General features: G+C 52.5%; 2 protein-coding genes across 3 annotated transcripts in view; one reads left to right on the top strand and one right to left on the bottom strand.

The window, feature by feature from the left end:
• MAP3K13 (mitogen-activated protein kinase kinase kinase 13) overlaps positions 1–13,554 on the bottom strand; it is an 80,090-nt gene extending 66,536 nt beyond the window's left edge. For both annotated transcript variants that reach the window (XM_062005525.1, XM_062005528.1), the window contains exons 1-2: positions 13,497–13,554; positions 4,622–4,738 (exon numbers count right to left, since the gene is read on the bottom strand). The gene's annotated coding sequence lies outside the window, so the exon portion shown is untranslated. The remainder of the gene's footprint in view (positions 1–4,621; positions 4,739–13,496) is intronic.
• A 6,496-nt stretch (positions 13,555–20,050) lies between these two features.
• Positions 20,051–24,410, top strand: LOC133626404 (coiled-coil domain-containing protein 183-like). Its single transcript, XM_062005308.1, has 14 exons — positions 20,051–20,117; positions 20,219–20,340; positions 20,482–20,580; positions 20,962–21,129; positions 21,240–21,344; positions 21,516–21,638; positions 22,028–22,129; positions 22,282–22,342; positions 22,426–22,526; positions 22,788–22,950; positions 23,326–23,486; positions 23,582–23,707; positions 23,953–24,049; positions 24,304–24,410. Exons 1-14 carry the CDS (start codon positions 20,051–20,053, stop codon positions 24,408–24,410), a joined length of 1,602 nt encoding a protein of 533 aa, XP_061861292.1.
• Positions 24,411–25,073: the final 663 nt, after the last annotated feature.

Consider the following 25,073-nt stretch of genomic DNA (forward strand, 5'->3'; position numbering starts at 1 on the left):
AGCTTATTTCATTTTCACTGTGGCTTAAGGAAGAAGAGCAGGAATTGATCATCAAACGGACGGAATCTGGCGGCTTTCATTAAGGTTGTGTAAATTAAAAAGGTAAAACCAGAACTACACTGTGCTTTAGATTAAAAAGATGTATCAAAGACAGCATTTAGATTTCAAGGAAAAACAAACTGTGGTAACACATATTTGAACACAAGAGTTGAGCATCTTTCTGAACACAGGTATTTCAGACTAACAGATAATGCACCAGAGGCAGAGACCAAGTCAAGTGTTAAGTGAAGTATGTAAAAACTTATCGTGCCTCTTATCAGTAACACCTAACTTCTTAATCTGGGAGTGCTGAGCAAGTGCTATTTTAATAGCAATCTAATTGTTTCAAGCATGATGTACTTGAGAAACAGTATTTTCTCATTTGATAAGGCAACACGCAAATATCATCACCTTGCAAACATACAATTAATTGAATGCTGCACCTCATCACTACACATGATCACACTGTAACTAACTCTCTTCTAAAATACATCCACACAGTATTTAAATGTAGGAAAAACATACCTTTTTAACACAAGAAGCTGGAAAAACACCAAAGGAATCTGAAGTGATACCTCTTTTTCTCCTCCATTGGGATAAAAGTTTTTCCCAGTTTATCCCCTTAACTGATAGCTTGAAGGGCACTACTTACCAAACTGATTTTCTAAACTTAGTAAGATCATGCAGTAGCTTTTCAGTCTGGACTCTTATTCTCTAACAGAAATGGGCTGCATACTCTTGGCACAGCAAGGTCCCCGACCAGGAATTCCTGAAGTTATGTTAATGGCATGGAAAGTTAATTACAGTGCAGTGGCTGTGGAATACAGCTCTAAGAACAGCAGGCCTCAGGCTGATGTTGATAGTAGATAGTACAGATTCCTTTGCCATTAAGGGAATCCTATTGCTCCATGGTAATATTTCACATCCAGTTGAAGCCAAACAAATGGTTCCCAACACAACAAATGAAACATCTAAGAAAGCCTACGATTGTTTAGCAACCAAGCTGTCAAATCAGCAGCTATAAATTCAACACAGGCACAAATGTGATGGATCTTCCTCTAGGAAATTTGGTGTGTCTCAGGCTGCTTACACTACTTGTACCACAACAGAGTTGCATCTAATGTGCTTTCAGTTTAGAACATGAAATCCTCGAGATGACCAGAGAAGGGAGACAACCCCATCTCTAGAGATGGCTGGGAGTGCTCCCCTTGGCAGAGGGGAAATAAGCAATGCTCTGAAGATAGTATCAGTAAAAGCAAAGGAGTACCTAGTAGTTTATGCAGTGCTTCTCCTCTGGTCTCCAGTGGCCTGGACAGCTTCCCCAAAACGGTCTCAGCTATCCAGCACTGAAAAAGTTCCCTCTCCCAGAGGAAGTAAGGATGGCACTGATTTTGGCTGGGCAGCATCAGACCAGTAGATAATATGGCCTACTCTTTCCCCAGCAGAGCTTCCCAGTGAGCACAAGCACTTGCAGCTTAGGTAGTGGGGACAGGACACTTCAAGTGTCCTCTTCAAGGAGACAGCAACTTACCAGCATTACTCAGCCATCCTTGGGCTGGAGCAGCTGCTGAGGAAGCACAGACCTCCAGTCCCAAAGCCCTGTCTGCAGCAGCCACTCGTCCTTAAAGGCAGTCAAGCAGGAACAAAATGCTGATACCTGCTCCAGGGACAGCTCTGGTGCTCCCATGGGAAGCCAGAGATGTGCTTCCTCTGGTGCCTGTCCTGCAGGAAGGATGGAATCAGGGCAGGCACCAGATCCAGCTTGTAGGCCATCTGTTAAACCATGAAGCCACCTCAGATCAAGAGGAGGCTTCGAGCCAAGAATCATTACCAACTGTTTTACTGGAAACATCCCCAAATGTTTTCCAGCTGCCACTGAAAACAGATCCTCTAACACAGTTGGAACAGCTACTAGCTCTAGTGGAGGTGTCTCTTTACAAGTGCACACTGTGAGAAGACCCTGTGCTGACAAAACCTGCTGGGGTTCTGATAGCAGCTAAGAAACTAGCACGTCAACAATAAGCAAGAAATAGGAACAAGTGCTCACAGGGAGGAGCATCCATCCATTTAGGCTTACTGATCAGTATGTAAACAGGTAATAGAAGAGCTTATGAAATCACTGGGAACTCAGTTCCTCCTGACCTCAAAGAACAAAGAAGCTTTATAGAAGCAAAATATTCTCTTTTCACTTGCTCTCGTCTTTTACCCTGTTGCAGAATCCTTCTCCACAGATTAAAATTGCACTTTTCATAAGACATGAAAGCAGAAGAAGAAGAGAGCAAAAAGAAGAGGAGGTATTTTTATTCACTCACATCAAAAAGTACAGACTACACTAGCATGAATATTTCCAAGTGCCATTCCCTAGTTTTCTAGATTTTACTGTCAAAAAGGTTTACAGATAATGTCTTCCAAAACATCCTTCATCCACACGTGTGTTCTGACTACAGACATCTGCAATCACTGAGCCATGACAACGACTTTTTAATATTGAAGATACAAATAGTTATTTGTGCAGAAGTCATAGAACACACTTAAAATGTCCTTCCTCCCCAACAATCAAAGATTATATTATACAAATACGTGATCAGTCACAGCCTCGTTGCATCCAAGGAACACAATGGAGAAGAAACTATGGCACTCCAAGGCCTACAAGCACATTTTGAATGTTTAGACTGCATAGTACAAACAAAAAAAAGGAGGTTTTTTTTCCCCCCACACAAGAAACACTCAACACTTATGGCTCTTGGAACACATCCTCCTTTTCTCTAGCATTAGATTAACTTCCACATTATTAGGCAGAAAGCATGCAACACCAATAGCAAGTTCATATTGAAAGTCTTCAGGAGTTCTCAGTAACAATACAAACTAAAAATCCAGTTGTCTCAGCTCACAAAAAAGACATTCAGTTGACCTTAGCTTGCACTTCTGAGCACTTCAATACTACTTTCCCCCACATATATCTATAAGGAGCACCAAGGACAACACACACTTACAATTAATGAAAAATGGATCAGAAAGAAAGCTGCTGGACTGGGAACATGGACTCAGAACAAGGAATCACTTTCCTCCATGGCTGATTTTCCATACAAAGTCTCCCATGGCTTTAATGTTTATAATTCAAGTTACTCACACATGCTCCCAAAACACTGCACAGCTTATCCTAATGAATCTGAAGAGGTCACTTGCAAATCTGAAGAGGTCACTTGAAAAACACAGGCCATCAGGCAATACAAGGGAACCCTTTAGAACTCAGTCATAACTTTGAGTTTTGAGGGTTTGGGTTGCCATTCTTCTATGCAGAATTGTACAGATTACACCTGAGATCAAATAGCACAAATCAATGTGAACAGTACTTCTCTTTCCACCTACAAGCCTTTTCTTCCTTGAGTTGTAAGGCGCCTGACACTGCAGCCCCATCAACCTCCATCAGGTACTACGCTAAAGAGAGGCTCATCAGCACTACCAAACACACACAGACAGTTAAACTGACAGGCACAATGACACACAGCTTCAAATCTAAAAGGAAAACCGAGGGAAAACCACAGGAAAACCCAGTGCAGTCTAGGTTGACTTTCTATCAGCCCTTTTCCCTTACACCAAAAAGCATTTAGGCACAAGAGGCCTATGATTTGAATGCTGAACAATTTAAAGCGACTTCTGTGCAGATATAGAATGACAACTGACAACCACCTAAACTTCTTTTCCACCCCTTACACTCCACTGTTAGCTTTGAGTTTGTAGGTTGTCCATGCCAAAAAATAGAAAAACTAGCAATAAATTAGCCAACAGAAATGCAAAATTGTTAAGACTCATTGAAAATCAGATGTAACGCTCCTGTAAGCGGGCAAACTTGGGCTTACATAGGCTCATGGATTCTTTTGCTATGTTATTTATTAAAGTGACAGTAAAGTCTAAACTAAGATATTTCAAACCTTAACTGTTTGTCTCAGAAATCCTGGTTGTATTTCAATGTGGAGTGCAAGATTTTTTCCCATTTTTATTTCTGTTATTAAAGGATTTTAAAACGATATTGCACGGTCACTGCCTACAGCCCTAAGGGGATGAGGACAATAATAACATAAAAGATATCACAAACTCTATAACATATTATTTTTATTTAGTTTCATTAAACCACTGTGTTCTTGGGGGAAATTAATTTACCATCTTTGATATTCAAGCACTCTTCAGCTACTTTGAACGCCGATAGTATTATTTGAGGGACGACTGGAACAGAATTTGAACATGCCTTACCTAAACTAATACATTCACCCAATTAAACAAAAGTTTGTCTTACAAACTTAACTTTCCCATCCTGCAAACAAAAACAGTCGTGTTTCCTCCACTCACCAAAAAATACCTGTGTTCCAAACAATTCACTCCTTTCACTTAAGCACTTGAGATTTTTAAGAGCTTCTAAATGAATCACAATGACTGAGCATGGTGGAAAACGTTACCTGCTTTCTACACATTCCTCACAGAGATAAATACACATTTTGGCAAGCATGTTTCTGTGGGCTGTGCTGAAACAAGGACAGACTCAAGACATCAAGCAGTTCACTTGTCACATACAAAACCTACTCACCTTCAAGACACGTTAGTTTCCAGTAGAAAATTTTCAACAGGCTCATTTTGGAAGATGTAATGGTCCATCAGTTTGTGTTGTTAACTCTCTCAGCTTTTCCTCTCAGAAACTGATGTTCTAGAGATAGAAAAAGAATTTCAATTGAAAATACAGTGCTTTCAGACAAGATGCTACATTAAACAGACATTAGATTTTTCCTGCTTTTTACCAGTCACACTGACAGGTCACTTGAAACTAACCTGATGGGTCCAGCCACTGAATCACTATCTTGTCCTATCTCAAAGAAGGCAGTCAGGGGTTCTTTATTTATCCTTGCAACCCTAGCAGCTTCCACAATTGCTGTCTACATTACAGTAGCACATTGAGAATTTATCCTTTAAAAACTGGGAAGGGTGAAGTGACCTAAAGTCACACTGGTGCCACAACTGAGAATTGCACTGCTACCAAAAGTCCCTTTTCACTCTCTCTGCTATGTTTTAAATACTGACACATATTTATTACACTTAAGATTTATCTCAAAAGCATGAACATTGAACTTCTCTGATGAATTCTAACAAGGTTCCCTCAATAATGGATTAGCTTCCTTAACCTTGTTAGAGACACTTGGTTCCAACTGTGCAGCACAACCAGGGCAATTCTTCACCTGTTTGGGTTTCTAAGGAGATTGATATATTTTTGGAAAATAAGGCTGAAAAGACAAAGCCAAAGCACCAGGATTTTAAATAAGCAAATGCCACATTAGAAACAAATTCCCTAGGAAGCCCATTTTGCAGCCAAAATAATGAGATCGCTAGCAAGAATCATCCTGAGTACATAAATGGTGTGTTACAAGATTAACCAAGGTCACGTTCCCTTATATCCAGCTTTATAAGAAGATTCCTCTCCTGAAAAGTTAACCCTAGGGCTCCATCCAAATTAAGAACACATTGTTGATGTACATCAGTACAAACTGAATCAAGGCATGCTAGAGCCAATTTAAGTGCTGACTGCTCAAGGAAAGGCCACTTGTCTTCTAAGTGAGAGAAATTTGCATTTGAGAGCCACCCAGACTTTGTGACTGCTGCTGCTGGATGTTCAGAGATAACTGTCAACTCGTTAAAATTCAACATTAAAAGTATATTAAATATGCAAACCTTAATGGAATTGGACTAGCAGCTATTTAGGCAGATAACATTTTGAGGCTGCGTGTCCTGCAGTTCCTGTTACCAATATTCTGTCCTTTTCAAAGTGTCTGTGAGAGACACAAAGCTACTCAAGGCAGTGAGACTCTCCTCCTCTATTCAGATTATGCAAGTCACACTCGCAAGGTTCCCACTAGCCAGGACATCTAGGAAAAGACATCTACTTCCCAACAGTTACAGCTCAGTAGATACCGTCCATTTCACTTGCACAAGATTGCTTGGGATGCAGGGGATCCCCAAGATTTTCTCCCCCTGTGGCCGTATCTGTAGGGCAAGTCTCACACATCTTTGCAGTCTCACAGAGGTCTTGCAGATACCCCAGACTCACAGCTGTAGAGTTGGAAAGAACTACAAAAAGAGAACTAGAGCGTCATACAAACAATGGAGGTAAGAAAAACAGTCACTTCAAAGCAACTCTCCTGTAACTTCAGGTACCTTTGCGTATGAGCAGCCTGTGTGTGGAGCTCTGCTTGGAGCTACGCTTCAGTTACCTGAAAACAAGCATCAGAGTCCTTCATGTACACAGCAATCTCAGTACATTTTGCTTCACAAAATGCAGTTTCATTCCTGGATGACTCTGCAAAGTCCCAGTGCTTGGTAAAGACCTCAACAAACCTCCAGGTTTTTGCTGTAGAGTGACATCAGACTTGGAAGTGCTCTTCACTAATACTATCAGCATAATCTGAGCTAGCCCAGGGGGAAAGGAGGACAAGGCATAGCTCTCATCATGCAAAGCATAAACAAGCTCCTAAGAGCCTCTAATGCAGCTCCATGTGACTCTGGCAATAGCCTTGCTCTCTGGTTGTACTTCAAAGAATGTCTGGAAGATTTAATCCCTTAACTATTTCACTGTGAGGGTGAGGGAGCAGTGGAAAAGGCTGCCCAGAGGGGGTGTGGAGGCTCCTTCCTTGGAGGTCTTCAAGACCTGCCTGGACATGTTCCTATGTGACCTAATCTAGGTGAACCTGCTTCTGCAGGGGGGTTGGACTAGATGATCTCTAAAGGTCCCTTCCAACTCCTACCATTCTATGATTCTAAGTATGCAAAAAAAAAAAAAAAAAAGAGAGCCTTCTCTCAACAAACAAGTGTGGTACAGCACCTTTGCCTTGGAAATGCAAGGCTTGAGAAAACAGACTGAAATGAAACCTCAGGGAGCCACCTGGAAAAAGCATGACTTGCCAGAAAATATGACGAGAGGTATGAAGTACTGTGGCCTCTGAAGAGAATATTGATCCTGCTGATGCCAAAGAGGCAAAACTGGTCATTTGGCTGAGCAGGTTGTTTACTACCATCTTTCCTGGCACTGATGACAGTCTTGTGCTTGAGAAGAGTGGGCTGTTTTAAGTGTCAAGAACTACCCAGCACCCAGACCATACAACGCAACACCAATCTGAAGTTAGGGTTTTCTTTCAGTCCTACAACCATGTGAGTCTCCCACAAAACAGACAGAAGGTTCAAGGATAGTTTGGCCAGGAGGGAAGCAATAAAATCATCCATCCTTCATCTGATGAAGCACAAGGCATCATGTGTTGCAAAAGCTTGAGTAGCAGCCAATATGGGGTCAGACACACAATAGCCTCCCACTTCATAAATCAAGAAGCCCGGGCTTAGATTTAGTTTTTTTGAAAGAGAATTGACAGTTCCTGTTAGAAATTAAGGCAAATAGATCCACTTAATGGTAATCTTGTCTCTGAAGATGGAACAGACCGAATGTCACACTCAAGAGTCTGAAGAATGATCTTTGCTGCTTCAGTGTGTTCAGAATCACAGGAAAGCAGCCAGCTCACCAGCAAGCTCAAGGCACTAGTCCCAAAGTCAATTACTCCCTGACAAAGCAAAGGAAATGCCACACAAATGTTTTCATCTCTGAAGGACATCAGGATGAGTTCTGTTGCAACTTACACATTCTGGCCCCAGACACATAGGAAAAAAAATGGCTCTGCAAACATTCCCTATGGCTCCAAGTGCTAGGAGGCTTCTATACAGGTATCTCCTCAGTTGACTGCCTAGCTGGTCAGCTCACTGAGATCCTGAACTCAACTGCACTGAACAGGGCCCATCAATAGTTCAAACTACCTCTTGCCCAGTGAGCTCTTGCCCCCAGGAATGGGCAATGGATGACTGAATATAAAAAATACTTGTAGCTTACAGTCAGTACTTTTATTCAATGTTCTGCCCATCAGGCTGCAGGAGGAGTCTCGAATCACAAGAGACACTTAACCAGCATCAGTCTTTCCTCCCATTACAGACAGGCATGTACTTTGAAACTACACAACATTGTACCTTGAGGAATGTACACAACCCATTAAACAAGTACTCTACTTCTAAGTGAACCAGGAAGGTCAAAGTACTCCATGTCAGCTCTACGACACACTAACCTTCAGTCAGGAAGGTATGAAGAGAGAGAAGTCCTCCCAGTAACCCTATTACTAAAGCAATCTTTAAGCATTCCCACTCCCTAAGGAACGGCCTAATGCCACTGAGCAACATTGCAAACTTCAGCAGTCGGGCTTCTGCAAGGTAGGAAACAAATGATGTTAAGGAAAGTTTAGAAATCAAATCAGGACTTCTGCCTGCTGAAGTCCATGGCACCACCAGCATGATACACCAGCACATTGTCTTCTCCACCTTTACCAACACTGAGGTGTGACACTGATCTGAAGTCAGCAGCAGCAGTGGTTACACAGCACCAGCAGGAAACTGCTCTTTGAGGGCTACTGGAGTAGTCCAGAAATAGAGAGGGATATAATTGAGAGAAAAATTCATCACCTTTAGCACTCCTTTAGCATCTTGCCACAGACCAAAGACCAAAACCATAGTGCCCACAGTGCCAGGCACCAAATAATACAGTGATTGTGCAATTGGATATGACAGGTTGGCACAGTGATCCAGGGCTGCAGATGTCAGGGGCGCTAACCTGCTAAGACAGTAGCAGCCCTAACTCACAAGTCTTTCAAATGCGAACAAGACGTCTCCTGGCGACCACAACAAAGCAATGGAGTAAAATGAAAGTTTCCTTCATCAACTTGCTGCTGGATGACCTGGCTAACATGTCTTTACAGAATGCAGGATCCAGCACAGCGACACCAAAGCTGACATTGCTACACTCCTCTCTGCTCAGCTCTGAGGTTAGATAGACTGACCACCTTCTCCCCGAGGGAACTCCAAAAATAGCATCCTCTAATTTAGTGGAGTCTATGCCTGAATAAACTACAGGCAGAGGTCTTTGTTCACAGCTGACATCACAGCAGTTCGCTAACTCGGGAGACAGATCCAAGGAGAAATATAGACCACACATGCAGAGAAAAAAAGATATCCAGACTCCAAAGATATCATAGATCAGATTTGCAGAGTCAGGAAACAAACATCCATTAAAATGACCTGCCTGCAAGTGCTGGGGTACAGTTCAAAGTGAGTCAGATGTGCTAAGGGGAAGAAAAATATGCTTCAGCTAAAAGTTAAGATGTTGGGATTTCTTCTCACTAAACTGCTCAATGGATCATTAGAAAAAAAATCTTTGTGATGGAACTATTCAGACATTTGTAATTAGCTCTCAAAGTAATCCTCTGATCACCATCTGGAGTTCAGCCTAAATCTCAGCCTCAGTCACACCAAACAGCCACGCATCTTTGAAATACACCTGCAAATGAATCACATCACAGCAATAAATCACAAAGGGGAAAAAGATGGCCTTTTACTCCACGGGCATCTCACAGATGAACACACGTTCCAGAATACCCAGAGAATGAGGAAGGAGCAATCCATGCCCATCGTAGTTAGGGAAATGGTTTAAATATATGTAAAAAGGCAGGATGTAGCAAACCAATCCTACATCTAAAATGTTTCTTCCATTGAAACCGGAGTTCATAGCAAATGAAGCTGACACACAACATGCCCAACCTTCTTCCAATAAGACGGGAGAAAAATCTTCCTACAACTAGATCCTGACAGTAAACCAAACTTAAGAAAGCTATAACATAACTTACTCCCTCACTTGTGTATAAACAGCTCACAGTATCTATTACAGGATGCAGAAACTCCCTTCACCTAAAGCACCTTAGATGACTAGCCCTTTCCTTTTTTCTCCCCTAACATCACCCAATTAGCTTGAGATGCCTATCCTCCACTGCAAAGAAAGTCTAAGATGCTTCCTATCTACAAAGCCTCTTAGCTTGAGAAAAAAGAAGTTTTCTTTAATATACAGCTCTGTGTTGCATGCTGAGCAACATGGCAAAGAACTCACAAATGCTATGTACCACATCACCAGTGAAAATCAATTCTCTCACTGGTTCCAGAGGAATTCTTCTGTTTTCAATGCAGTTTAGCAACTAGACCTTAGATCTTTGTAAGTAAGACCATCACAGCAAGGAAAGGGGCATGGAGGAGGCCAGAAATACTGGAGCAGTTATGCTCAATCTGTGTCTGAAAGTGACTCTTTGCAAGATGGAGAAAGGCTTATTTTTTCAAGTGATCACATGTACACAAAACACAAAGAGCCTTCTATCCTGGGAGGCATGATCCCACCTCCTGACAGCTGGCACACAGCATTCCTTCCAGCTAAAGGTATGTTTAAGCATCAATAAGAGCAAGATGAGAAAGATCACCAGACTTGGCACCAGTGATAAGACCACAAATTCTACTCATTTCACTGTCTACAGAGACAGAGAAGGACTGTCATCATCCTCAGGCGTGAACTTAATTACCTACTCACATCATGCAACAGAGACGACTAAGAGTGGGCAGGAGTGCACCACAGGAAGATTTATGCTTATGTAGTCAAAGACTAACCTGCAAAAACAAAACCTAACATTTTTTTACATCCTTATTTCAGTTTTTTCTTTAAATAGCATTTTAATTCATTTTTACCTTCCACAGAGAAAAGGAGGAGACAGAGGAATTTATGTTTAACTGGTTAAAAGTAACACCAAGCTGAGCCTCCTCTGCAGCGTGAGCTGCTTCTGTGCACACCTAGCTTGCTTTCAGCTTGGTAAGGGGTAACCTTAAGTTGTCACTATCTTTGCTATGATACCAGGCTCCTCCTGGCTGCAGTTTCAGCAAGGGTTATTCAAGACTAAAGTCCTGTACAGCAAGCTAAATATTTAACTTAGGCACTGTACTGCTGAGACCCACCTAGATTGTTTGATATAGTAACTTATTAAAGCTTACGCTGTCTTTTCTAACAAAGAATAATACAGGGTCATTTATCTTCTCTCTGAGAAGTTGTAATGGTAAATTCTACAAGGACAGCAGTCAGGTTCAGCTGTAATCATTTTAGGAAGGGACCAAAAAGCACATGTTTTCGTGAAAAGACTTCAGTGTCATGTGCATATACCACAGAACAGGTTCAAGACAGGGCAGGAGCCACAGTGCAAAAGTCATTTAAAACTAAATGACACCAAGCTCTGGAAATCCAGCATTTCTTCATTAAGTATTTCAACACTGCTATTAAGCCATTAAACTACATTACGAAGGTTATATAAAACTCTTGAACATTATAAGGAGAACTATTTCTTCCCCACTAAATAGCTGAATAACATCTGCTGTACTAACACAAGTTTTTAAATAATACAATAAACAAAAGGCTGATTCTTTTTTCCAGGACATTTGTCCTTAGACTTTGTTAATCAAACCATTTAGATGCAAAAAAAAAGTTTCTTTGACTGCCTCTGATGTAAATAAAGTTTTGCTAACAGTCTCATCTTTTAGCATCTTATGGACAGATACTGTTCTGATATCAGGAACAGCTGTTAAAATCCAGCTCAGACCAAAACTGAACAAGGGAAAGTAATTTTTTGTTTACTACATCCGCTTCAATTCTTTATGCACCCAGAGTTTGAGTTGAGATGCAATTTATTTACTTATTGCAAGTACTCCCATCTTCCTATTAAGCAACGTCTGCTTTTGTGCTCTAAAACAAAACATCTGTTTTAGTATCAGTGGAGTTACAGGCGATAATCACACAGGTTACACTTCTAAAAACTCCCCGGTTCTACATTTGTAACCCTCTACATGTACCAGATTGGTCATCACCCAAAAGGACACTTTTTCAGGAAACAGAGTACAAAAGAGTAGAGAAAGGGAGGGCTGAGAACATCAGCCACGTCATTGAATAAAGAGACAGTATTGCACAGCTTTTATCTACAAAAGCAGTGCAACAAAACCATTTAAAAACACCCCACCACCCAGAAAAACAACTGCAAACGCTAGGCCCGCTCATCTCTCGTGTAGAGCAGCCTCAGGGAACACTTTCACAAGCAGCTTAACTGATTTGGACCCATAGCCCTACCTAGCTGGGCAGACCTGCCTCTCCCTGTTACAGCATTAGCGCAGACATCCAGTCAGCTTAGCTGACTGGTCTTAAGTTTCCAGCAGGAAAACTCACACAATGCACTACACTTTCTGTGTAGTGCTAATTGCTGTCTCATTTGGCAGGTGAATCCAGACAGCCACATAACCACTTGTGCCCGAAAGAAAGAGGCAAGGACAATGGACAGAGAGCTAGAAAAGGCTAGTGAGCCCTTTCCAGCAATATCATCTCCTTAAGCCTGTTCTCTTGAAATTCAACACTTACTGACACAGTTACCATGAAAAGGTAAACCTTCCCATCTGAAATACCTCTTTGGAGCAATCAGGAATCAAATCCATCTCAGGCTGAATGGGGGGGGTATTTACTTTTTCACTCTGCTTTGAGAATGAGATCAGCATGTTAAGGCCACTTTAACTCTGAAGCAGTAAAACTAGAGGATACAAGGACCACTGCAAATGAAGTCACAACAAGGTCTTAAGTTTCCAGCAGGAAAACTCACACAGTGCTCAGGCCAGAAAGAAGGCCGACAGGTTCCTACTCATTTCCCCTAAAGGTTTTATTGCCATTGCACTATGCTTGCAAGCCATTTAGCAAAAATAAGCTACAAGTACTAAACTCTGCGCTGGGAACTGCCTCTCTCAGTAAGAACAGAAGATGCTGTCTCCCTTCACAGTTCTAAGTGCTGTGTTTCTTACCAGTTACCACTCTGCTGGGCTAAGCCAGAGACAGTCTAAGCACAACATCTGCTAAAGCAAATCCCTCTCAGTCTTCCAAAGTTCCGCCACATGAATAAAGCCTAGAAATCCCTACGTTTTGGGGGGCGTGGGGTCCTTTTTTTTTTTTCCTGAACCCTGCACACAGAAGCTTCTGCTGGGACGTTTGTTCGTTTTATCAACAGCCTCCCAGACGTTCTCCTCAGACAGGGATTACAGCACACACCATTCCGTACTAATCTGCTGCAGATTCCACCTAGAGTTTTCCCTCGGCGCTTCCTCCTTCCCGAGAAGGGCAAACAATGCCCTGCGATTATTCGTCTGCCTCAACACAGACATCACTCACACTTCGCTTGGTTACAAGGCCGAGGATCAGCCAGCGCCACGGACGCGACTGCCACGTCTGTCGGTTTTAAACACGCAACTCTCCCTCCTTTTAAACAAACAAAAGAAAACAATCCGCATCCGTGGCAGCGCACACATCCCGTCCAGACCCCGCACGGCAGAACCGACCCCAGAGCGCTCGGTGAGGCGGCGGCCGCGCCGGGCGGGGGAGAGCGAATGGAGCCGCCGGAGCCGCTCACCTCAGGGGCGACCCCCGCCGCCGCGGCCCTTCCCGCGCCGACCCTCCCCGCTGACCGACCGTCTGGAAACCCCCGGCCCGGCCGCGTTACCTGGGCACCGCGCCGGCCGCCCGCAGCACCGCCCCGATCCGTCCCGCCCAGCCCCGCTCGGCGCCGGCCCCGCGGCTCCCGCGTCACTTCCGAGGCGGCGCCGCACGGAGCGCGCCGGCCGTTGCGCGGGCGCGGCGGTTCGGCCCGAGCGGGACACGCGGCCTGCGCTGCACCGGCCCGGGCACGAAGCACTGCCGGCAGCTCACGGACACTGTGGCTCGGGCAGCGCTTCTACCAGTCCCATCGACTGGCTCCCGCCTGCCACATGGCTTTGTGACAGTCAAGACGGAGTAGCAGGTCACACACCATTTCCTCAGGGAATAAGGGGGCTTCATTTTATTCCTTGGATCTATGCACAGCTGGGAGGCGTTACAACAAACGTGGCAAAGGATGGGAATGGGGAGCACCAAAGGGAACGGCCGCAGCTGGGCTTGATCTTTCCCATGCAATTAGTCCTGGGGGGAAGTGAAACCCTGACCAGACACTGGGGGGAAGATGCACCAGGAATTTCAAAGAGGAGGAAGGGGGTCAGAGGATGCTCCCCAAATGCCCGGCACCCTCCTGGCCGACTCTGAGGTTCCCCTGGGGATTTCCCACTGGGCGCAGCCCCAGCTGTCCCCCACACACAGCCACGGGTCCCCAGCTGTGACACCCCCAGTTTCCCCACCCTCCCACCCTGGGACTGCAGTTTCCCTGCGCAGTAGCTCTCCACTCATGACACAACTCGTCCTGGGTCTCAGCACATACTGGAGCCTTCTTCCATCTGAAGGTTATGGCAGATGCCCCTGAGCCGTGGGGCTGGTGCAATGGGAAGAGGGGGGGGCATTTCCTCAAGCCTGGGGGCAAAGAAAGGGTTCCACTGCTTTGGTCTGCAGGTGGGAAGCATCAGCCTTTATTTCTACTTGCTACCTCTGCTCAGGCACAGATGCAGGAGGTTGAACCCACAGTCCCTCTCAGCTACTAAAATACTACATGTGTCCAACAGAAACTGGATGGGAGGGAAGAGCTGTGGTGACTAAGGCTTCCATGTAGTGGACAAGGCCTGGAGTGGCTGATGGAGGGCCTTGAGGGGCTGCAGGCGCTGGGTGAGGGTGTGCTGGCCCCCGCTCGACCGCTGCACCTTGGGGAACTTGAGCTCAGCCACCTGCTTCCTGTGGGATAGGGCAGGATGAGGGTTAGTGCCCGGCACCAGTCCCCCCGTGCTTCCCCCTGCTACAGCAGAGGACAGCGGGGGACAGGGGCTGGGCTGTGCCAGCTGCTGCAGGGCTTCCTTTCAGCACCTCCTTTTACAGACCCTCTGGGCACATCTCTCCCTGTCCCCTACCTGTGGCCCTGCTGCTGCTGCTGTTGTGGCGGCTCTGGCTTGACGAGGGCGAACTGCCTGACGGGCCGAGAGGGGAGCGGTGGCAGGGATGGGAGGGTCACGACGGGCCTGCGGAGGGCAGAAGCTGGAGGTGGGTGATGGAGGACAAACAATCCAGCCTGGCTCAGGGCAGAGCCCCAAATCCCATGGGCTTGGACCCCACAGCATCCCCCTGCAGCTGCCACGGGGATGGGTCTCCGTCCCTCCACTATGGGCAGGGCAGCCGAGGGGCCTTGGCAGGGTTGGATCGCCAAGCAGACCCCCCACCCCCCTGTGCCCAGCACCCATCTGCCCCATCCCACCCGCACAGCCCCAGACCTGCCCCAGCTACTCACGGGCCAGGCACCGGGACGTTCGTGATGTTGTCACAGGATAGGCAGTGGGAGTGTTGCCTGGGGAGTAGAGAAGTGCAGGGTGGGCTCTGGGGTGGCAGAGCCATGCCCAAAGAGCAGCCCGGGCTTCCCCAGGGCAGGTTCCAGCTGTTGTGGGGGAACCCTGGGCTGTGGGGCCGGGTTTGTCCAGGGGGGATGAGGGGGGAGGCGTTGGGTGTGAGCTCCCTCCTGGGAAAAAGCTCCACCACCGTCGCCATCGCACTCACGTCCTAATGCCCGCAGCACTGTTACCCTCCTTTCTGTTCTCCAGCTGCTCCAGGAGGCTCTTGCAGTACTGCTCCAGCTGCTGCTTCAAGGGCTTTAGCTCCCCACGGTCCAGCTGCAGAGGGACACACACCCTGAGGCAGCTGCCCCGGGCTGGGACACTGCAATGCCCAGGGCAAAGCCGCGAGGGAGGATCCTCAGAGGGATCCATCAGCGGTGCCAGGTTGGCACGGTGGGGACGAGCCACTTCTCACCTTGTCCTTCATGTTTTTGGTGAGCTGCCGCCAGCCCTGCTCCTGGTGCTTCACCTGGCTCTGCAGCTCCTGGATGGTCTCATCCAGCTTCCACATGTGGACATTAAACTGTGTGCAGCTGACTTTGTTGTCCACTTCAGCTTGAAATGCCTTCTGGCAAGAGGGAAAGCAGGAGAGTGGTGGGTAAGGGATGGAGGCAGGATGGGCAGGGGCAGCTCCCAGCGGGAGCAGGAGAAGGAGAGGTGGCTACACAGCCCCACTTGGCCCATCACCCCTGTGGGGTCAGTGCCACCAGTGGAAGGGACGCGGGGCGAGAGCGAGGGACCTGGCGAGGGACCCGCAGCCGCTCTGGAAAACCTCCTGCCCTGCCCGACCCGTTCTGCCAGCGAGCACCCAAGGGACAAGGGGCGTCTGGCCCCCTGCCCGGGACCCCCTTGGCTGCCACCGGGGCCCCTCGAGGACGAACCTTTTCTGTTTCTGTCGTCAGCTGCACCTTGTCTGCTTTTTCCTTCTCCAGTCTTGTCACGTGCTGGAACAGGCCCTGTCAACACACACAGCATCCCATGGCACCGTGGCAGGGTTGGGGCTGCCTCTTAACCAGCTGAGCACCCTCTGCTCCCTCCTCTCTTCCCAAAAACCTATGGCAAAGCTGCTTTGAACCTCCACAGGGCTGCCAGTGGCTTGGCAGAGGGACAAAGCCTTTGTGGTCCCCAGCCTGGAGGATAATCTGGCCCCAAGGGGGTTTCAGACACCAGCCTCCATCTCCTGCTGCTGCTTCTGATGGCCTTTCAGCAGCTTCTCTGTGACGGAGCTCTGCTTCTTAATGTCCTCCTGCAGCTGCTCAATGATGTCCTGCCTCTGTCTCTGCAGCTGCTCCTCCTGCTTCAGGGAGGAAGACGACAATGTGGTGCCTTTCCAGGGGGGTCATGGCAGCCCCCTCTCATGACCACCGTGCCAGCATCTCCCTACCTGTCTGCTCTCCAGCTGCTGCGTCGCCTCCTTACCAGACACCTGGGACTTTAAGGACTCCACCAGCACCTTGAGCTTCTGCTGGCGCTGGTAGAGCGTCTTCATCTGTGCGCTGGTGTTGGCACTGGAGCTGCAATATGCTTCCAGCGCCTGCTCCGTGCTCTGCACCTTCGTCCTCAGCTGGTCCAGCTGCAGGAAGGGAAGAGGGCATCAGCTCTGAGAGGGGATGGATGTGGCCAACGAGACCAGGTGCCGTGGAGGCTTGATGGCTGCATCCAGCCCGAGGCCCTGGCTGGGACCCCCACCAGTAACCCCCTGCTGAGATGAAAGGCAGTGGCAGCGCTCCCCCTCACCTGGCCCTGCAGCTCAGTGGACACCGAGGCCGCCAACTGCTCCAGCGTGGCCTTGGTCGCTTCTTGCCGCTCTTGCAGCTCCTCCAGCTGCTGCTTCACTTCCACCTGCGTGGCCCTGGTCAGGGAGATGGGGATGCAGGCAGGCTGAGCCTCTATGGGGGTTCTGGGGATGTCACTTGCCCTGAAAGCAGGATGCTCCGAGCCCCCCTGGGCTCCCTTGCTGCCCTGCAGGGTAGGAAACCCTCTCCCGTCCCTTTACCTCAGTTCCAGGCTGGGCTGGTTGCTGTCCTCCTCTTTCTGGTCATCTCTAGCCTGCCTCCCTTCAACACAGGCCTCCTTCAGCTGCCTGATCTGGGAGCAGCAGGGGGGCACAGTCAGGGCACGGCTGTCCACGTTGTTCCAGCATGGGGACCCTCTGGCTGCCTCCTCCCTGCCCACACCCACTGCCACTCACCTCCTCCTCCTTGCTCTGCAGGTTGTTCTGCTGATCCTTCAACTGGCCCTGCAGATCCTTCACCTGGCCCTGCAGATCCTTCACCTGGCCCTGCAGCTCAGCCAGGAGTCTGTTGGTGTTCTCCTGGTCTATAGAGACATGGTCCAAGGGGTCATGTCGTCAGTGAGGGGGACGCGTCGTCAGTGAGGGGGACGTGGCCCTCACTCTGCCTGTCCCCTTGCCAAACACCCCCCACCAGCCCCCGAGGGCTTGTACCTCTTGGGTGCAGCTTCTCCAGCTCAGCCTGGGCTGCTTTGGTGGCTTCCAGCTGCGATCTGGGCAAAGCCTGGTGTCCTTCCTCGGCACTTGTGCCAGCCGTCTGCGTGGGGAGCAGGTTGCTGGGCAGAGGTGCAGCAGCAAGGGCAGACCCAGGGACCCCCTAGTCCTCTCCCCAGACCTGCCAGCCTGTCCCCAGACCCTCTGGCTTGGCACTTTGGTCCCTCTCCCGCAGCTGGGATGCCCCAGCACTCACCCCGACACTCACCCCTGGCCTCCTCCTCCCGCTTTGCTGCCCACCAGGCACATCCTCCAGCCCCTGCCAGCACACCCTGTTACCCACCTCCTCCGCCGTGCCGGGGGACAAGCCCTTGCTTTCCTTCATCGTTTCCTGTGGAAGGAGGGAAGGAAGGGGTGCAGGGGTCAGCCCGGCCACGGAGCCGGGAGCACAGGACCGCTGACCCCTGGCAGCACGATCCCTGGGGACCGTGCCCTGATGCAGAGGGACGGGGTGCCCTGGTCCCCAAGGGATGCAGCCCCCTCCCCCGGGGCTCGTGGCCGTACCATGTCACTCTCCAGCTTGGCCACCTGGTCACGGAGGCCCAGCAGCCACCTGGCAGCGTCCTGGAGCTTCTCCTGGAGTGGGGTGAGGAGAAGGGACGTCAGTCCGGACACGCAAAGGGCATTTAGAAGCAGCAGCCACAAACGAAGTCGGGCACAGAGAGAGGGATGCGGGACAGGGCTGTGCCTGAGGGCCGTGGTCTTAGGACAGGGCGGGATCTTTATCTGCACTCCTTCCCAGCACCCATGTTTCTTTGTTTATGGCTATTGAATTGACAAGTGCCTGGGCGTCGCGTTGGCTGGTGCCCACAGCTCCTTCTTTAGCACCAGCCTGGCTGCAGTGCCTGCTGACGCCCACCCTGGGCAGCGCTGGCGGGTGGAGCGGGGGCTCCAGGGGAGCTCCCCTTGGGACACCCTTCCCGCTCTCCCCTCCTGGTGCCCTTCGCGCCGGGTGACCCCTGGGGCTGTGGGGCAGCGGCCGGGGCGGCAGGGCCATGGGGAGAGGAGCAGGGAGGGAAGCGAGGGCCCAGCTTTCTCCCCGGGGCAGGGGCAGAAGCTCACCAAGCCAAGAGCCTCCGGGAGCGCCTGGACGTCCGCTGCCATGCGCAACTGCGCCGCCTTCACCGCGTCGAGATCCGCGAGGAGCTCTGGGGACGGAGCCCTGGCCTAGAGAGGGGGGTGCTGGTGAGATCTGTGGCCTGGGACAGGGGACGCTGGGGCCAAGCTCGGGCAGGATGGGATGGTGGGCAGGATGTGGCCCCTCTCCAGACACGGAGCCACCAGAGCAGAGTTTCAGCCGCGGCTCTTCCTCCCCAACACTGCGTCCCTTGCCCGCAGGGAAGCCCCACGTGCCGCTGTCAGCGTGGCCTGAAGCCAGCCCTTGGGCTAAGGGCAGCGCAGTGGCGGCACCGTGCCCGGGGCAGGGGCTGGCTCGGGGGGAAGCACCTTGGGACAGGGACGGGCCTCTACCTCGGAGATGACACTCACCCTGCCTTCAGTCTTCCTCTGCTCCACGGCAGTGTCGGAAGGGTGTCTGGCAGACCCCTGCGGAGTGTCCTTCTGGGGCAGCAGCTCCTTCTGGGGCTGCTGTTCCCCCATCTCCTGGGCTTGCTGCCTGGAGTTCTGCAGTTCCAGGTGGCGCACAATATCCTTCAGGATACTGTACAGGCCACTCGTGTCGAGGGATAAAGACAAGGGCTTTTTTAAGACATCGTCCAGCTTCTGATCCAGGGCGTGGAATTCCATGTCTGCTGCCGTGAGTGGAACCCTGAGCCGCTCCTGTCTCAACACTGGCAATCAGTCTGCCCGAGGGGCCTGAGGGGCGGGAGGGATGGCAGACAGAGCTGCCAACCTTCCTCCTTCTCCTTCGAGCCTCAGTCTCGGACTGCTGACACGGGCAGCGGGCTGGGCTTTTGTACCCGTAGCGACTTGTGATGTCAGAGACTCTCTGAGTGACGTCTCTCTCCAGTGACGTCTTCAGAGCGCAGTGAGGTCACAGGAGCTGCTCTGTGCTCAGTGGATGACAGGAGCTGCTCTGTGGTCAGTGGGTCACAGGAGCTGCTCTGCAGAGGGAGGTACAACTACCTGTCCTGTGCCCAGCAGAGTCACACTACCTGTCGCGTGCCCAGCGGGGTCACAGCAGTTGTTCTGTACTGGGTGGATCACAGGAGCTGCTCTGTGCCCAGCAGGGTCACAGGACCTACCCAGTTGCCAGCCCTCATGGAGGGCCGAGGCAGGAGCCCTGGCACCATGCAGGGCCGCAAGACCAACCTCAGCCAGCATGTCCTGGAGCTGTGTGATAGCATCACTCTGCAAGGTGCTGTCCCCGGGGCACGGTGGGGATGGAGTGGGGTGGGCGGGGGGCTCCTTGTCCCCCCATCGTGCTCAGGGTACCAACAGCATCTTCCTGTCCTGCAGAGCAAGCGCGGAAGCTGTCGCGGCACCGCTGCGAGGAAAAGCTGTGCCGGCAGGGAGAGCTGCTCCCGCCCCTGCGTCAGGCGCTGGCCGAGGACGTGCGCGCCCTGCGCAGTGCCCAGAAGGTACCCGCGGGGCCCGGCTGCTGTCCCCCTGCCTGCTGCTGGCCCTGCAGAGCCAGCTTCTCCTGGGGCCTCTCCAGGGGCAGGCGGGGCAGCCCTCGGATGGGACCATGCCAACAGCCTAACGAGCTCTCTTGCCCACAGCCCAAGGGAGCTCTGTCCTGCCCACGGCACAAGCTCACCCTCAGCGAGGCTTGCCGAGAGCCAGCCCTGGGCATCGCTTTGGCCGGACAGACGGCGGAGGTGAGGGCAGGGGGCGGTGGGCGGTGGCTGCCGCCAGGGGCTGGGGCTCCGGGGATGCTGCGAAGAACAGGGTGCAGGGAGGGAGCCGGCGCTGGCACAAGGAATGGTGCTGCACAGGGCTGGTGCGGCGACACACGGGCCGTTCACGCCTGGCCCCACGTGCCCTTCCCACCGCGGGATCCATCTGTGCAGCTCCTCCTTTAGCTCCCTGTGCAGAGCCTTTGCCCCAGCAGAGCTGGGCATCGCGGCCTGCATGGCCCTGGGGCTGCCCGGCTTGCCACAGGGTCCAGCCGCAGCCCTGGGAGAGAGACGCTGTCCCTGCCCTTGGCTGCCTGTCCCGAGGTTATGACGCTGGCAAACACGCTTCACGTGCCCATCCAGGTAGCCAAGGAAAAGCTCCAGGCCAAAATCCACGACCGGGCCAACACCTGCAACATGCTGCTGTACCAGCTGAGGCAGCGGAGCCAGGTGCGGGACGAGCTGCAGAGGCGGCTGCAGCAGCTGCAGGAGGCTGAGAGGATGGAAAAGCAGCACCAGGCGCAGAAGAAGGTACCCTGGTCCCCTTCCTGGGCTGGCAGCAGCCGGCCGGGGGCTTTACTCCATGCCCCACGCTCCCCGCGGGTGGCTCACCCGTGTCCCGTCCCCCCGGCTCTGCCCAGGAGATTCGGCGGCTGCAGAACAACATCGCCAAGATGCGCGTGAAAACGCAGGAGGCGCAGAAGATGACGCGCCTGTACCTGGCGGAGCGGGATGCCCTGAGGAAGGTGAGCTCCTCCTCCCCGGGCCATCAGCCCACCCACCGCCCCTGCAGAGGCACGGGGGTGCCCCCCAGCTGGGCCAGCCCGTCCCGCTCCCCTCCAGCCCCTGTCACAGCACAGGGCACGCCTGGGGCTCCCCGGGCTGCCGCTGACGTGCCGGGGCTCCCTCTGTCCCAGGAGCTGGCCAACCTGCCCCCGCACCTGGACCTCATGAGCCACACGGCCGAGCTGTACCAGGGTGAACTGGAAGACATGGAGCTCCTGGCCTCGGATACCCTCAGAGCCGCCGCTGCAGCCAAGGTAGGAGAGGCCAGGGCACCTCAGGGCCCTTTCCCGCCCTCCACAGCCCGCGGACGGCTCCACGGGGCTGGGCTGACGAGCCTTCCTGTCATAAGGCGCAAAAGAGACCCAGCTGAGCCTGCCCACAGCACCCACAGAAACCTTCACAGCTCCTCCCGGGTCTCTTGGTCATTCCTGGGCCAGGTTGGAGAGTGCCAGCCCGAAACACCAGCCATGCTGAAGGCAGAGCGCTCCATCCACCAGCCCCGCTCGTCCAGTTTCCCTCCCTGACAGCTGACACACGGGCCAGGGAGCGGAAGGGAGTCCTTTTGCATGCTGGCCATCCCAGCAGCTCATAAAGGGCCGTTCTAGCTTTGCCATCCTCTTCTCCCTTCTCTGTTACGCTCCAGGTGGACTTGGCCAAGGCAGAAACTCGCTTCCTTGAAGACAGAGAGTGGATGCAGGATTCCTTGGCCGCCCAGAGGCGGCTCCAAGCCCAACCCTTGCTCAAGGTAGTAAGTCACCTGGTGGCAGTGAGCTGGGGGGACCCGCCCCAGGCAGGGCTGTGGGCAGATGGCAGGCACCAGTGCTGAGCCCCCCATGCTGGGGGCTGCCCTCCCCGAGGGTGCCAGAGCTCAGGGGGTAACAAGGAACATCCTTGCAGGAAGCCCGACCCAAGTTCAACTTGGACTCGCTGAGCCTGCGCTCACAGGACTCGGTGATGGGTGAGCGCCTGCCGGGGTGGGAGGGGGGTGGGAGGTGGGTGCAGCCACGGGCCTCCTGCCCTGACACTTCTCTCCCACCCCAGCTGCCAACCTGCAGGCAGCCCGGGCCCAGAGGGAGCACAGGGAACGCGTGGCCCGGACGGTGGAAAGAGCCAAGACTGTGACGCAGTCCTCCCACATCTGGGTAAGTACGAAGCCGTCTCCAGGGAACCCTGGGGCTGCTGGAGCCCCAGGCTGCTGAGAGCCCTCTGCTTGCCCTGCTTCCTTGTGGGGTCGACTGCTCGTCTGCCCCTGGGGCTCCCCAAAGCCCCTCTCGCCTGGGCGGGAATGGAGCCGCTTTTCTCCACAGCACGAGCCGGCAGCGGCCCCTGGTGCCACGGCCCAGGGACGGACCCTGTAGCCTGCAGCAGTGCCATGGGCTGAGCCCTCGTGCTTCCCCCTCCAGGAGATCCCCAGCAGGCTCCTGGAATGGGAGCAGTCCACAGTGTACCTGCAGAAGTATATCAAGGAGCTGAAGGAGAAGAAGCAGGCACTGAAGGAGACACTGAAGGAGCTGGAGCTGAAGCGAGACAGCATGAAGTTTCAGCCCCCCAACAGAATCAGGTGCCACTGGCCTTGTGACAGTCCTGCCAAGCGGGCCACCCCGTTTGGCAGGGACACGTGCCTCATGGGTGTCCCAGCCGGGCACCCCTTCCTCACTCCTGCCCCAGACACCCCCTCCTCCTGCACTGGGAGGTTTTGTGAGCAGGCTGCTGCCCCAGCTCTGCTGCTGGCAGGGCACCCAAAGCTCCCACTGGGGCCGCAGGAGGACCCCGGCTCCTCGCCTGGCCTGGCAAGCGGTACCAGCAGCGTGGAGTTGGGTTGCAGGCAGCAGCTCTGCTCTGCACTTGGAGGGCGTGGGGGGGAACCTGAGCAGCTTCTGCTACAGCTTTTTGCCACTGCATCCCTGTGCACTTGTATGGATGTGACTGTGTTTGGCTGCAGCCCGTTGGAGGAGGAGCTGAGGCTAAAATGGCAGCAGGAAGAGGCTCGGCTGGAGCACATGCGAGCCCAGACTAAGAAGAACATGGAGCTCCTGCTTGAGGTTGAAAACGGAGTGGACGACCTCCAGTTCCGCCTGCGCGGCGTCACCGTGCCCGGCCAGGTACCCGAGTGGGCTGCGGCAACGGCACAGCACCCCGTCTCCCCGTGTGGCCCCCCACCAAGCTTGTTGTTCTCTCTCGCTCTCTCTGCCTCCAGGATGACTCTGCCCAGGCCATGGGGCTGGTGGAGAAGCTCCAGGCCTGTGGGCAGAAGCTGCAGTACCTGGCACAGCACGTGGCCAACCTGCCCCCCGACAGCTACAGCCGCGACGAGGACAATGAGGTGTGCAGGGGCTCCATCCCTGCCGGGCCCTTTGGGGACCCCCACTGGTCTCTCTCAGACGGCCCAATCCAAGCCAGTCTCCCAGATGGAGAGACGCTGGCCCGGGGAACAGCCGTGGAGCAGTTCAGCTCCACGGGGCACTGGGCACTGTGGGCTGTCCCCCCAGGGGAACTCTCACGTGGGGCACCCCGTGGCTCGTAACACCCCCCTCCCCTGCAGCGATTAACTCAGGGTTTCTTTCACAGACCTTTGTGAAGGTCAGAGAAGTCCTTGAGGAAAGGGCTGCCAAAGACCCCAACAACCTGAAGGTTTCCTTGGAGGGCAGTGGCGGTTCTGCCCGAGGTAGGAGCCCTGGGCAGCGTCACACCTGTGTGTAACAAAGCGGGAGCTGTTCCCAGTGCCACAGCCGTGGCATCGCCAGCTCCTGCAGCTCTCCCTGGCACGCCGAGGGGGAAGAGCCCGGCGGCAGTGCCTGTGCCCGAGGGCTCGGCCCCAGGGCTCTCTGGGATGCCCCGGCCCTCCAACCTGTGCTAGCTCTGCCCTGGGACACGGGCATGGGCACGGCCTCAGCCTGTGCCTCTCCATCTCTCCTCCAGACTCCTCCCACCTTGACGACTGTGACGAGCGGGTCCCCACCAGGGCAGACATCAAGAAGCAGGGGCTGCTCCTGGTCCAAAGGAGGAAGAGAAGGGGCTATTACTAGCACCTGTCCCTCGGGGGCTCTTCATGTTTCACACCACCGTTTCATTCCTCATGTTTAATAAAGCAGAGCTTTATCACTTATCAGCTACTTTTGCCCTGTGAGTACCTGTGACCCCTGGGCTCCCTTGCTGCCCTGCAGGGTAGGAAACCCTCTCCCGTTCCTTTACCTCAGTTCCAGGCTGGGCTGGTTGCTGTCCTCCTCTTTCTGGTCATCTGCAGCCTGCCTCCCTTCAACACAGGCCTCCTTCAGCTGCCTGATCTGGGAGCAGCAGGGGGGCTCAGTCAGGGCACGGCCGTCCACGTTGTGCCAGCGCGGGGACCCTCTGGCCGAGCCTCTTTCTGTCAGGAGGGTCCTGGGCCTTAGGAGGGAGAAACAGCCGCAGCCAGCTTCCCACATCTATCTCCTGGCTTCTGAATGCTCCTGTGTCCAGGGGGTGACACAGGTCCCTCACTGCCAGGTGACACTCCGCCCCTGGACGGAGATATGGGCTTTACGATGACACGCGAACCAAGGGGATTACGTGCAGGGCGAGTGTCAGGAGGACGGAGCCAGGCTTTTCTCAGTGGTGAGCGATAACAGGACCAGGGCCAAGGGTGTCACCATTCCCTGCTGCAATCCGTTTTGCAGAAGCTAAACCCCCCTCCGGCAGTTCAGGGAGGCTGG

Source organism: Colius striatus, chromosome 12, assembly GCF_028858725.1.
Source record: "Colius striatus isolate bColStr4 chromosome 12, bColStr4.1.hap1, whole genome shotgun sequence".
Lineage (NCBI taxonomy): Eukaryota > Metazoa > Chordata > Aves > Coliiformes > Coliidae > Colius > Colius striatus.

What these genes read in the sequence shown, in the direction of transcription:
- LOC133626404 (XM_062005308.1), top strand. Translation starts at nt 20,051, where the DNA reads ATGCAGGGCCGCAAGACCAACCTCAGCCAGCATGTCCTGGAGCTGTGT. An exon ending in CCCTGCGCAGTGCCCAGAAG is followed by an intron (nt 20,341 to 20,481) that starts GTACCCGCGGGG and finishes TCTTGCCCACAG; the next exon opens with CCCAAGGGAGCTCTGTCCTG. An exon ending in GCGTCACCGTGCCCGGCCAG is followed by an intron (nt 23,487 to 23,581) that starts GTACCCGAGTGG and finishes CTCTGCCTCCAG; the next exon opens with GATGACTCTGCCCAGGCCAT.